Source organism: Clarias gariepinus, chromosome 19 (genome assembly GCF_024256425.1).
Source record: "Clarias gariepinus isolate MV-2021 ecotype Netherlands chromosome 19, CGAR_prim_01v2, whole genome shotgun sequence".
Taxonomy (NCBI): domain Eukaryota; kingdom Metazoa; phylum Chordata; class Actinopteri; order Siluriformes; family Clariidae; genus Clarias; species Clarias gariepinus.
The window spans coordinates 8,812,268-8,824,399 of NC_071118.1; the positions used below are offsets into that span (position 1 = coordinate 8,812,268).

Below are 12,132 nucleotides of genomic sequence, written 5' to 3' on the forward strand. Positions count from 1 at the left end.
AAGTTATTTATAGAATTATTTAATCATCCTCATTTTCTGTGCTTGGCTGATTTATTTATTATGTTAATAAATTTTTTTTTCTATCAACATGTTTCTGATCAGAAGAAATTAAAGAATTTGTTTTTAAACCTACGCACCCTTTAAACACACACACACGCAAACACACACACACACGTTTTATTGAGCCATTTGAAGGCACACCGTACGACAAATAAAGCCAAAGTAAGCCATTGTGCTGTAATTCAGACCCAGCAAATGATTCTAACTTAGTCCTTTAATTTAATTTGTAATCAAATTTCGAGTAATTAATTACTCCCATTTGCTCATTACATTGCATTGCTTATCACTAAAATGGAAGTAAATGGGGCAAGAAAAACAAACAAACATGCCTTAATTGGGAGGGAGTGTTTCGGAGTGATGCTTGCGACTCCCATTTAGCTGTGGGCTTTGTGTTCCAGCGCTTTTGGGGAAATCATTCCTGTTTTTCATGCTGTTTTTGTTCCTGTTTTGTTCTGTTACAAAATTCTGAAATTGTGAAAGAACACAGCATACTGAACAACCTAAAGATCTTTGAGTTGCACATCTGGAATTTGGATTTAATTGGATTTGAAACCACATATAAATTCGTCTTGAATTTGGAAAATTTGATTATATCTGTTTTTGGCATTTATACTGACCCGAACCGAATATTTTTAGGCCACAGTTTTCCAGAAAATATCCATTCCTTTCATAGTTTTACTCTTCAGCAGGTAAATAGGTGCTGTTGTGTGCTGTGTGCGGTGCAGTGTGTGCTGTTTAGCGTTGTGTGATTCTGATGCACTTCACGGTATGTGTGAGCCAGGCAAACTGAGGCCCATCTCTATGCCGGTGGAGTATAACTGGGTGGGCGACTATGAAGACCCAGCCAAGATGAAGAAAGAGCTCAGGAGAGGTGGGTGAGGGAGGAGGGAGAGACAGAAGCAGTAGGAGGGCAGCGAATGTTTTTTTTTTTAAGTTGAACATAGAAATAATGATTCGGATTTCCGTCCAGTTCTCTGAAACTCCGACCCTCATACTTCTTCTCATCGTGCTTTGTAATTTGTGGTTTTTGCTCTGTGTCGATCCTCCCTCCCTGCCCTCTCCCGTTTTTCCTCAGTGTGCCTCGCGTTGCTCTGCATGTGTGTAATGCTCTTTGTCTGAAGAATTCTGAATTTTGTGCTACCCCATTGCCATGGAAACTCTTGGCAAGATGCTTAGGCCTGATTGGCCAGGAAAAGGCTCAATGGCAAAGTGATTAAGTGCAGAGAGTATTCAGTCTATTTAGTCACAGTTGCAGAATGTATGCATCCGCATTCATAAGCCTGAAGTATGTCATCATTTTTTGTCACCAGTACACAATGACCACTTGTATCAATCATCCGTGGCTATCTGATGAGGCATGCAGATTAATTGGAGCGGCCATGGCAGTGGTGTTTCTGCACATTGCACTAATTCATGATAATTAATTGTCACATCACTGTGAACAACACAGAGAACTCCATGCTCCGTTACGTTGGTGAGGATAAGCCGGGTGCTGAGGAGTACGCCATAGGACGAAGCAGCAGCAGGCGGAGCAGGAGGAAGAATGACAAAGGGGGAAGCCCTGCCCATTATGCCTTGGTTCCAGCCCTTCAGATGGAAATGCTGAGACAGGAGTCAGTATCCACACCCACCTCAGATACCTCCTCCATCTATCACGTGAGTGACACCTGAAGCGGCGCCTGAAGCTGTAGAAAACTTTAAAACTCCTACTGTACAGTACTATCAAATGTAGTCATCCATGTTTGGAGTTTAGCCTTCAAGACATAGATTTTATGTTGCAAAAATTATATACTAATCTATTTAACAAGTCGGATATTGTGAATAACTTTCTGATCGAGTTGAAGGTAAACTGCCTGACCCAAAAAAGTCACACACTCTAAGAACCCATTGAATCACCTTTAGCTTTGATTAGAGCACACACTATATGGTAGCCAGTTCATGTGTGTAAATGATTCCTCATGCTCCCAGAACCCCTCTTTCACAGTTTGAGTCCTGGAATATGATTGTGCCATCAGGGAAGAAAAACTCCATTGATGGTATAACCTGGTCATTCAGTGCATTCTCATTTAATTACCACATAAAGTTGCTAAGTCTAGATCTGACCAACAGAAGCAACCCCAGGTCATAACACTCATAACAAGTCCAATCTTTATGCACCCTAGCCAAGACTGTTTTTTGGTTAGTTTCACTAAAAAGTGTTTTCTTATATCCACACAGCTGTTTAGTCCCAATCCTGTCAGTTCTCATCACGTTGTGTCTGTATGGAAATCCTCTTAATTTTACTATTAAACCATAGCTATGGATTTTATTGTTGATTTTTATTTTTTACTTTATCACGTGCTTACTGTATGTTGTATTCTGGTATACTGTATTCATGGTTTTATTATTATACACACTTCTTCCACTAAGTTGACTGTTCGGCACTATTTTTCCAGGTTCTTGAAGGACTCGTAGGTCAGTTATAAAATTTAAATCTTCTTTGGTGTTTTCTTTGCTTGATGCAGTGCTAAAAATTAAACTTTCTAAGATGGTGACTTTTTTTGGCCAGATAGTGTATATCTTCCTTAAACCAGATTACAGTATGTTCTTCTGTACTATTTATTATTTTTAAAATAAATAAATAAATAAATTATAATATTGCTGTGCTGTAGTGTTACTGGCAAGCCATTGGCTGTTATACAGTATGGATGATATACTGTAGTTGCATTATAAACAAATACTATTTGTGGAATTAAAAATAATGTAACAATTTAAATGTAACATTAAATTTTTTTTAATGAAATCATCATAATCAGATTTTTCACCAATTGTTGTTTTAAACATATATATTTTTTTGAGTATCTACATCATTATCTTTTTATACAGACATTTGATCAGTCCTCAGTGCTGTCGAAATCGAAGAAGAAGTTGAGAGGTGTGACACTAAATCTTACCTTCTTTTCACTGTTTAAAGTACAAGCTTGTTGTACTTATTTAGCAAACACTTTTATCCCTACAAATGTTTTTTTTTTCCCTCCTTCTGTATTTTTGTAGCTGGTTCACTATCTTCCATCAGTAAGCGCAGGATTTCCTGTAAAGACCTGGGACAGGGAGATTGCGCAGGCTGGCTTTGGAAAAAGAAGGATGCCAAGAGTTACTTTTCTCAAAAATGGAAGAAATACTGGGTGGTGCTGAAAGACACCTGCCTATATTGGTACATCAATGAGGAGGTGAGTACTGTATTTGAGAAGAAAATAAACGTTTTACTATCTTTGATGCTAATTAGGATGCTTCTTTTAAACATGAGAACTTCTGTGTGTTCGCCATGACACACTTGGAAACACACCCAGTAACAGCTGCATTCATTTTTACATATGAACTCAAAGACATGCCTGTCCACACACTCCTTTGACTGATATGAACATGTACTGGGATCTCAGCGAAGAAGTCTCTGTGTTTGTTTGTTTTTTGCAGGATGAGAAGGCTGAAGGCTTCGTCAGTCTTCCTGATTTCAAAATTGACCAAGCAAACGAATGCCGTAAGAAGTTGTACGTATATTTTGAACATGTCATAAGTCATTATTAATACTGGCATATCCCGCAATGTGCTGACTTGTTTTTCTTTGGTATTAAAGCGCTTTTAAGGCATGTCATCCTAAGATCAAGAGTTTCTACTTTGCAGCAGATAATGTGGATGACATGAACAGGTAGGAAATTACTGGAACTGTTTCATTTATTGAATTGAATTGAATATTGTTTTGTTTAGGTTAATAGAAATAGAATTGACTTTACTTGATTGCAACATTCTGGATCTAATCTAATTGGTAACGGCCAAAATCACCTAAATTAACCACCAAGTCACATCGCATAATTATGTTTTAAAGAGAACATTAGTGCGTTTTATTGGGGTTTTTATCTAAAAACTGGTTTGTCCTCATTCCTTATGCCTTACTTATTTAACAGCTGTTTTGTATTTTTTTGTTTTGGGAGAAAAATGGTTTTGTGTGTGTTTATGTGTGTGTGTGTGTGTGTGTACCTACTTGTATAATATAAATCCCACTCAATATAACTGCCCATCAGTGGTTCCATAATGTGACAGTTTGGTAGCATTTAGCAGCTTTGTATGTGACTGCTGTTTTTCTTTCTGTCGATACACAGATGGCTGAGTCGATTAAACATGGCAGCAGCAGCTCACTCGGAGCAGGAGAGGATTCGGCAGGATCATGGTGAGAGGATGCCTTCACACTTCACTGATCATATCAGTTTCTCTGATCTATGTGGTCTCAAATAAACGGTGTAGAAATTCACATAAATTTGAGTATTTTTAGTTTTTATATTTCCTTTTGCACATTTTTGTTATATTATATATATTCAATATAATTTAAACTAAAGACCTGAATAATAGCTAAGTTTATAGATTGTTTGTTCAGGTCTTATTAGGTTTAAGATAAGTGACCAAACTGTTATATTTCGGGATGAATTAAAAAAGGAAAATTATTGCTTGATGCACTTACTGGACTATGTTCCGAACTGGGAGAGGGGAACAAACATACATACCATGCATGAGGTGTCTGAAGATCTCTGTTTATTATCAGCAAAAAAAGCATATTTAAGCTATTTGGACAGGTACATAAAAAGTCTTTAAGATATAAATCATAGAAAGATGGGGAGATAGAGATGTGAGAGGAAATACATTGCATTTTCCGGTTAAATTCCACAAGCTGTCTGAACATGTATAGGATGTGTTAGGATATAATGAATTAGAAAGCACATTGATGGGGTTGTTTCATGGGCATGGGGTAGTTCACATCATATTACAAAACCTTACAAGTCTCCTTGTGGTGTAGACACTGCCATCAATAGTCTCAGTTTTAAAAACAGCTTTTATACAAAGCAGCTAACAATGATTTAAAAAAAAAAATGCATATCACGTTTTAAATGATAAATTATTTTGCGTCTACCTGCATATAAAATTTGAGCTATCTCCGTATCTTAGTTTTGGAGCACTCAATAATTAAACAGATATATCTGGTTTATATCCCGTAGGCGCTCCTGATGTAACAAGGCTAACTATTTGGGAAATCACATGCCAAATACTCTTAACATCAAAAAAACGTGTTTCAGCAAAAGCAACAATAAAATACAACCATTAAGCAGAAAATCCTGCTGGCAGGAACAATGACTATATTCTATTTTATTTGTGTATTTAGTAATATTAAAATTTTTAACCTATAGTCTATTTTGTTACATGCTTGTTCTTTCAATTAAGCAAGCTGTCACAAGCTTTCATTTGTGTTAGTGAAAAGAAAGTATTACCCAGTATATAAAGTATCATTAGAAACCGGGTACATGAGGTCCTACCTACCTCTGCAGTGTTGAAGTAATGGACTGTTTAAGTGAATGGAGGCTAAAATGTTTTTTTCTTCTGTCTCTCGTCCTTTCTCAGACTACTGGAGTGAGAGTGACCATGAAGACGTCGAGAACCTGTCTTCTAAACAGAACAGCCCTCCACCACCATACGACACCTACCCTGCCTTAGTATGTCACACAACCTTCCTCTGTGAGGAATACCAGAGGCCAGATTTTTTTTCTCTAATGTTAAAAGGAAAGGACACTTATAATAAGAGCACACATTATTATTATTATTATTATTATTATTATTATTATTATTATTATAAATGACAGTCATTTTAATTTTATTATCTGCATTGAAGAGCTGGTAAAGATAAGGGTTTTAGACCTGGAGGTACCAGGGATATAAGTGAACAGATGGGAAGGGAAGATGAAATGGAGAGGGGAGCAGAGGAGAAATGAAAGATGAAAAATGAAGCATGAAAGAGGAAGACAGATGAAGCACTTATTAATTATTAAAGCCCAGAAGACCAGCTTGTTGGCTATAGATTTTGAGGCAGAAGAGGCTTTTTTAAATAAGATCCTGTGGTAGCAGACACTGCTAATCTTATTGAGGGAAACACAAAACAGACAAATTATAATACCATGGAGAAAAGCATTCTCTCCCTCTCCCTCTCCCTCTCTGTTTGTGAGTGTGTGTTCCCGTTTCAAATTCAAAGACTAATAGGTGGTGACAGCTCTGAGGCACCACAGAGGCCAGCTACATTTCTTTCAATGCTGCTAGTGTCCTCTATTTCCTTTTTATCATGCCATTTCAACCGCTTTCATTTAACGGAATGAAGTAAAATGTAAAACTACAAGAAAGAAAATCTCAAATGACTCAAAAGCACTCAGAGTTCCAACTTTAAAATAGAAATAGAATAATGTTTTTATTACTAAAATTTGCAAACTGTGTACACAGGCTATGGCGCTTTAAAGAGAATAGCCTCCATAGCAATAGATATTCATACTTTTTTTTCTCTCTTTTTTTTTTTTTTTTACTAAATCGCAATTGTGTGGTCTATATAAATTTTAATAAACAACAAAAAACATCAGATGACAAAAAAACACACGATATATTTTTATATATAGTCATTGGATTTTCCCAAAAAGTAAACCAATGTTCGTGAATTAGGCGGGCGAAAATAAGTACAGTTAAACCTTGGATTGCGAACATAATTACGCACCTATTTATCAAAACAATTGTATATCAAAGCGAATTTTCCCATTAGAAATAATGGAAACTCTGATGGTTCGTTCCACAACCCAAAACTGAAATTATTCATTTAAAAATAATTAATACAAAATATGAAGACAAAATAATTTGCACTTTACAATAATTTTCTAACATATTAAATTAATGTATTTGGCAATGGTTTAACTATGAAATAAAATAAAATACATCACAACATAATTATGTTAACATGTGGTAACGTGGTATGCCTTGATGAATCTCTTCAGGTTTGTGGTATTTTTCCCAGCAATTGTGTGGTCACACTGTTTCCCCTACGACACATCAACTTTTTTTCTCCGGTTCAATAAGAAGAAAATGGGCCCAAATATTGGCTTTTTTCTTTCACCTTAGTAATACTGCTGTGATGACAAAGATTTAAAAATAACTGAGCTTGTAACATCCCATCACTGCACGCGACCTACTCCTGATTTGGCGTGCGCCATAACCCGGTAAATACTGCTGCTCATGCCATAATGAAAAAACACAGTATTGCAGCGGATTGTGACGAAAATTATATACAGCAATGAAGAAAATAAACACGGATTTTTATTATTTTTTATTTTTTTAAACCACATTTTAGTCTTGTCTTTTTTCGTCAACAATATTGCATGCTGATTTCATCACTGTTTTAGTCACAGGAAAAAAGGTCGCCAACGAATATTCTTTGTCATTATTTTTGTTGACGAATTTAACAGCCATCCATCCTTCTATCTAGGAACCTCTGTAGTCCAACTAGGGATTGTCGAGACCAGTAGTGACCATTGTATTTTCCAATTTTCCGGTCAGCATTCACACATTATAGCTAATTTGGGAACTCCATTTAGCCTAATCTGCAGGTCTTTGGAAGGAAACTCGAGTACCTGGAGGAGACCCATCAAGCATGGGGAGAACATGCAAACTCCACACCCACAGACCCCAAGGCGGGAATCGAACCCGGATCCTAAAGGTGCAAGGGTGGCAAGGAAAACATAATATGGCAGCATGATGTAGGTTTGAACAATAGCATCTAAACAAACTGCAAATTTTGTGGAATAATATCTTGTCAACTAAAGAAACCAGGGTGGAAAATTTGGATCATCAGGCACAGTGTCTTTTTTGGCAAAGCAAACATAACACCTCATACCAACTGTCAAATCCAATGTTGAAAAAGTGCTGATTTGGGGTTGTTTTGCAACCACAGGACATGGAAGCTTGTAATCATGGAAAAACAATTAGCTCCACTTTATTCAAATGTAAAGGCTATCTGTCCAGCTGCTAGGACTGGGCCGAAATTGGGTCATACATGAGGACAATGATCCTAAGCACACAAGCAAATTGACATCTGAATGGCTAAAGAAGAAATAATTCAAGGTGTTGGAAAGGCCAAGTCTGGACATCAATCCTACTGAAAACCTGTGACAGGAAGAGAGCTGTGCATAGAGAATACTGTCAACATCAATAAATTTAAACAATGTTGTAAACAAGATTGGACCAAAAGTTCCCTAACATGTGAAAGAAAGGTTTAGGATGAATTAGTTTCTAAACCCACACTGTTACTGAATGTTATTTTACTTTTTGAAGAAAAAAAAAATTTCACCTGGAATCCACCTGAAATTTGTCAATTTATAGATTTTATTGAGGACCATGCATTTGTTATGCATATCTTATGACCATGCATAAAAAAATAGCTATCTTACTAACATCATTATGAAACTAGGTATTACGTAGGTATTGTATCTGGTTAGGGTTTTACGCTAAGTGGATAAATGGTTGAATATCGAGCTAGCTTGGTGTTCACAACATTGTAACATTAAAATAGGTAATAATTACACTGAAAGGCTATTATGAACCTGGTTAAACTTCATGTACACAGTCTAGCAATAGTTTTTTTTATATGATTTTATATTCAGCTAGATCTTATACATACTGTTTATATATTGCATAACTATCATAAAAGCTATCCAGATGTGGTTGCAATAAGCACAACCACTTTAGGGGATTGCTAGTCTTTTTGCCCAGAGGTCAGTCAAAGCAGGCCTTTATAGCAAGCACAACAAAGTTTACCCATGCAACATACTGTATATGCCAAGATAGCCATTTTGCTAACTTATGTAATCCCAGCAGTTAAAAATAGGCTATTATAGTAAATTTTCACGTTGCACTCTAAATTGCTATAAAAATGATGATACAATTTAAAACACTTATGCAATAAAAAAAATTGACTAAATGGCAAATGTGAGCCCAAATATTAGCAGCTAGCACGTTATGGTGCTAACATTCTTTTAGTGGTCTCTTTTTTACAATATGCTCACTGAAAGTGTTCAGCATAACCTACATTGAGAATTTTCTTTTCACTACAGCAGTTAAGCCCCTATCCTGAGCCCAAACACATTCGGCCTCCATCCACAGAGACTGTGCAGCCGCGGTCTCCCCACGATGATTTCCAGAGTGAGAACCAGCGTGCCAGCATGAGTGGCTCCAGCTCTCCTGCGCGAAAGTCATCCAGCCAGCGACGGTCATGGCAGGACCTGATTGAGACGCCCCTCACCAGTTCGGGTTTACACTACTTGCAGTCTCTGCCTCTGGAGGATGCGGTATTCCTGGAACCCAATGGAGCTATGCCTGTGGAACTTCGGCGGCAGGCCACACTGCCACCTCAGCGATGCCAACTGCCTGAGCGTCACGCACCACTGACCCCCAGCCCACTACCTCCCGCAGCCCGTATAGGAAGGGAAGTAAAGCACCGCAGCTTTACTCTGCCACGTGATAGTGGCCTGCACGCCATACTAGCAGCCACAGCAGGGCCACCTGAACACAGAGATGTCCAGCAGCACCATCTGGGCCAGGCATACAGAGATACAGGTAATAATCTGAAATGCAAATGAGGCAAGGACCTCAGGGAACACATATTTTGTTTTCCTAAAATAATATTTTGGTTTTAACAAATTTTAAAGACAATGCAAATGCATGTTCCAACGGTGTGACATATGTCGAAGTGATATTTGATAGAATATCTGGAGAGGAAATTGCCATAAATTGACTGGCTTTTGAAATATGTATAGCAAATTGCCTGATGTCCCAGATTGCCCCTTTGCATTGTGGGTACCATAGTAACAGACCCAATGTGCTTAAATTTTTGTTTCACCCATGTCACTACCCCTATTTTGTGATCGGTTATAAACCCAAGTGTGATTAAATTTTTTGTGAATTTTTTAGTAGTAGTATTTTGTGTGTGTGTGTGTGTGTGCGTGTGTGTGTGTGTGCGATAAAGCCATCATTCACCTATAGAATTTCAGCTCAAATTCAAGGGGTTTAGCCAAAATATAGTTCCTCCATTTTCACAAACTCAAAAATAATTGGACCAACTAATATTTTATTATATAAAATATTAAGATATTAAAATTATTTTTAAAAGGAATTATTTTTAAAAGGATGAAAATCCTTTGCAGTCAATGACTGTCTGAATTCTAAAACCCATGGGCATCTTGAGCTGTTTTGCCAGGTCTTTACTGCAGCTGCCTTAAGTTGCTGCTGGTTTGGGTCTTTCTGCCTTTAGATTCGCCTTCAGTAATTTGAATGTGCATGGATGTCCACTCCAGGTAAGATTGGCTACTGTCTTGATTGCTTTTCGAATAAGCTTTCTCACTGTAGAATATTTAGAAAAGGTTTTATAACCCTTTCCAGTTTTTCAGATTGAAAATTGCTTCTCTAAGACCATTGCATATGTTTTCCCTCTTGGCAATGTGTTAAAACACACCAGGATGCTTCAGAGCAGCAAACTGACAAAATGTCTGCTTTTATAGAGGTTATCAAGGGCCGATGATTAGCAGCACCTGGCTGCAACTTACCCTATGGAAGCAATATGGGGTTGTTAAATAAATAATGGCACGTCGTTGTTTGTCTGAGGTTGTATTTGCCGAATACTAAGACCTATTATGATCGGATGATATGTATTATGTTTTTACACAAAACACCTTAAAAAACATAACAGTGAAGAAATAGTGCGAACTATTTTTAAAAATTGGCACTGTTTGCTCCTGGTGATGGCACTGTCGCTGTTTATTAACAACACAGTAAATCAGTCTTTTTCGACAGCATGAGCAAGACTTTTTATGATATATAATACCACCTGCACTCCCAGCTGTCTTTATTTTCTTTTTTCAAAACTCTTCAAGCACCTGTTTTTACTTTGTAATTGTGGAGTATTATGTGTAGAATGGTGAGAAATTTTTTTTGAAGTTGAACCCATTAAGTGTGAAAGATTGACTGATTGATTGATTTTATTTCATTTGACAGACAATAAGATAAACACCATATTTAGAAATTATTTTTGTTAAATTTGGGAACCATAAAGGACTACTATGGGAGAGAGAATAATGCATATGCATTATTATAGACCACTTCCTTAGACATTAAGATTTTTTTTTTTTAAGTGTCATCCTCCTCAAGAAAAAAACACCCCTTTTTTTACCCGACATAATATAAGAAAAAAGAGAAAGTATACCTGTTATTTCCAAGTGAATTCACTCACTCAGCTACCACGCATCACCCAACTCTATGCCAGGCATCTTATTTAGAATGTGTTAGCAACATTTTGACATGTGTCTGGCTCTGATGAGTTTAATGATATAACTGAGAAAAGAGCTTGTGACAATGTTGGCATTACAATGCTCAGAAATAGAGCATATACCCCTAAGTCATCTTTTTCTGCTTACATGTTTAGTGAATTATGTGAAGGTTCCATTGTGATTTGGACTCAATAGGTACCTCTGGCATGGTAGGGTTTTAAAAGTTTAAGAAACACAAATAACTTGGAAGCTTTGCAGCTTGCTTAGAATTTTTCCTTTGCACAGCTCACACACAGATAGAAATAGAGATCACATTAATATACAGTATGGGTCTCCTTACACCTTCAAGGGAACCTAAAAGCAAACCCAAAAGACAGATATGTCTAGATAACAGATGGATGGACAGGTAGATGGATGGATGAAATAATATATGATCAAAGATCTGGCTCAAGTGTGCCCTGTTAGTCACTGATGCATGGAGCTCTTCTCCTCAACACCACCTTCCAAAATGAAACCATCTGGTAATCAATTCTTCCACACTTGTACAAGCAAATTGTTTTAAACGTAAGTGTTCCTCAAAGCACAAATACAATCTGTACATAATACTTAGTAACAACACATTATTGTGTTGATATTGTGTCAGTCTTGGTCTACAAGTGCGGCATTGGATCGGATTTGGCTATTATTGAGTTTACTGATATTTTTTCTATCCTCCTGATCTGATCAAGTGGAAATTCCCACACGGAAAAAACCTATATAAAACATATATGTTTTAATATAGGTTTGATATAGGTTTTTAATATATGTGACATATATAAAATTGGCCGTTTTCCTATATTATATGTACATATATGTACATATATGCGTACATATATGCGTGCGTGCATATATGTACCTATAGACATATATGTGACATATATAA

At 36.9% G+C, this 12,132-nt stretch overlaps 1 protein-coding gene across 7 annotated transcripts in view; it reads left to right on the forward strand.

The window, feature by feature from the left end:
* Nucleotides 1-12,132, forward strand: part of cnksr2b (connector enhancer of kinase suppressor of Ras 2b) — a 55,543-nt gene that overhangs the window by 34,025 nt on the left and 9,386 nt on the right. For 3 of the 7 annotated variants that reach the window (XM_053479287.1, XM_053479292.1, XM_053479289.1), the window contains 9 exons: nt 842-931; nt 1,511-1,716; nt 2,926-2,974; nt 3,094-3,269; nt 3,514-3,587; nt 3,674-3,745; nt 4,197-4,264; nt 5,485-5,576; nt 9,003-9,504. In XM_053479287.1, the coding sequence (XP_053335262.1) occupies nt 842-931; nt 1,511-1,716; nt 2,926-2,974; nt 3,094-3,269; nt 3,514-3,587; nt 3,674-3,745; nt 4,197-4,264; nt 5,485-5,576; nt 9,003-9,504 (1,329 nt within the window). The remainder of the gene's footprint in view (nt 1-841; nt 932-1,510; nt 1,717-2,925; nt 2,975-3,093; nt 3,270-3,513; nt 3,588-3,673; nt 3,746-4,196; nt 4,265-5,484; nt 5,577-9,002; nt 9,505-12,132) is intronic. The other 4 variants (XM_053479288.1, XM_053479294.1, XM_053479290.1 and 1 more) reach the window with 2 other exon arrangements.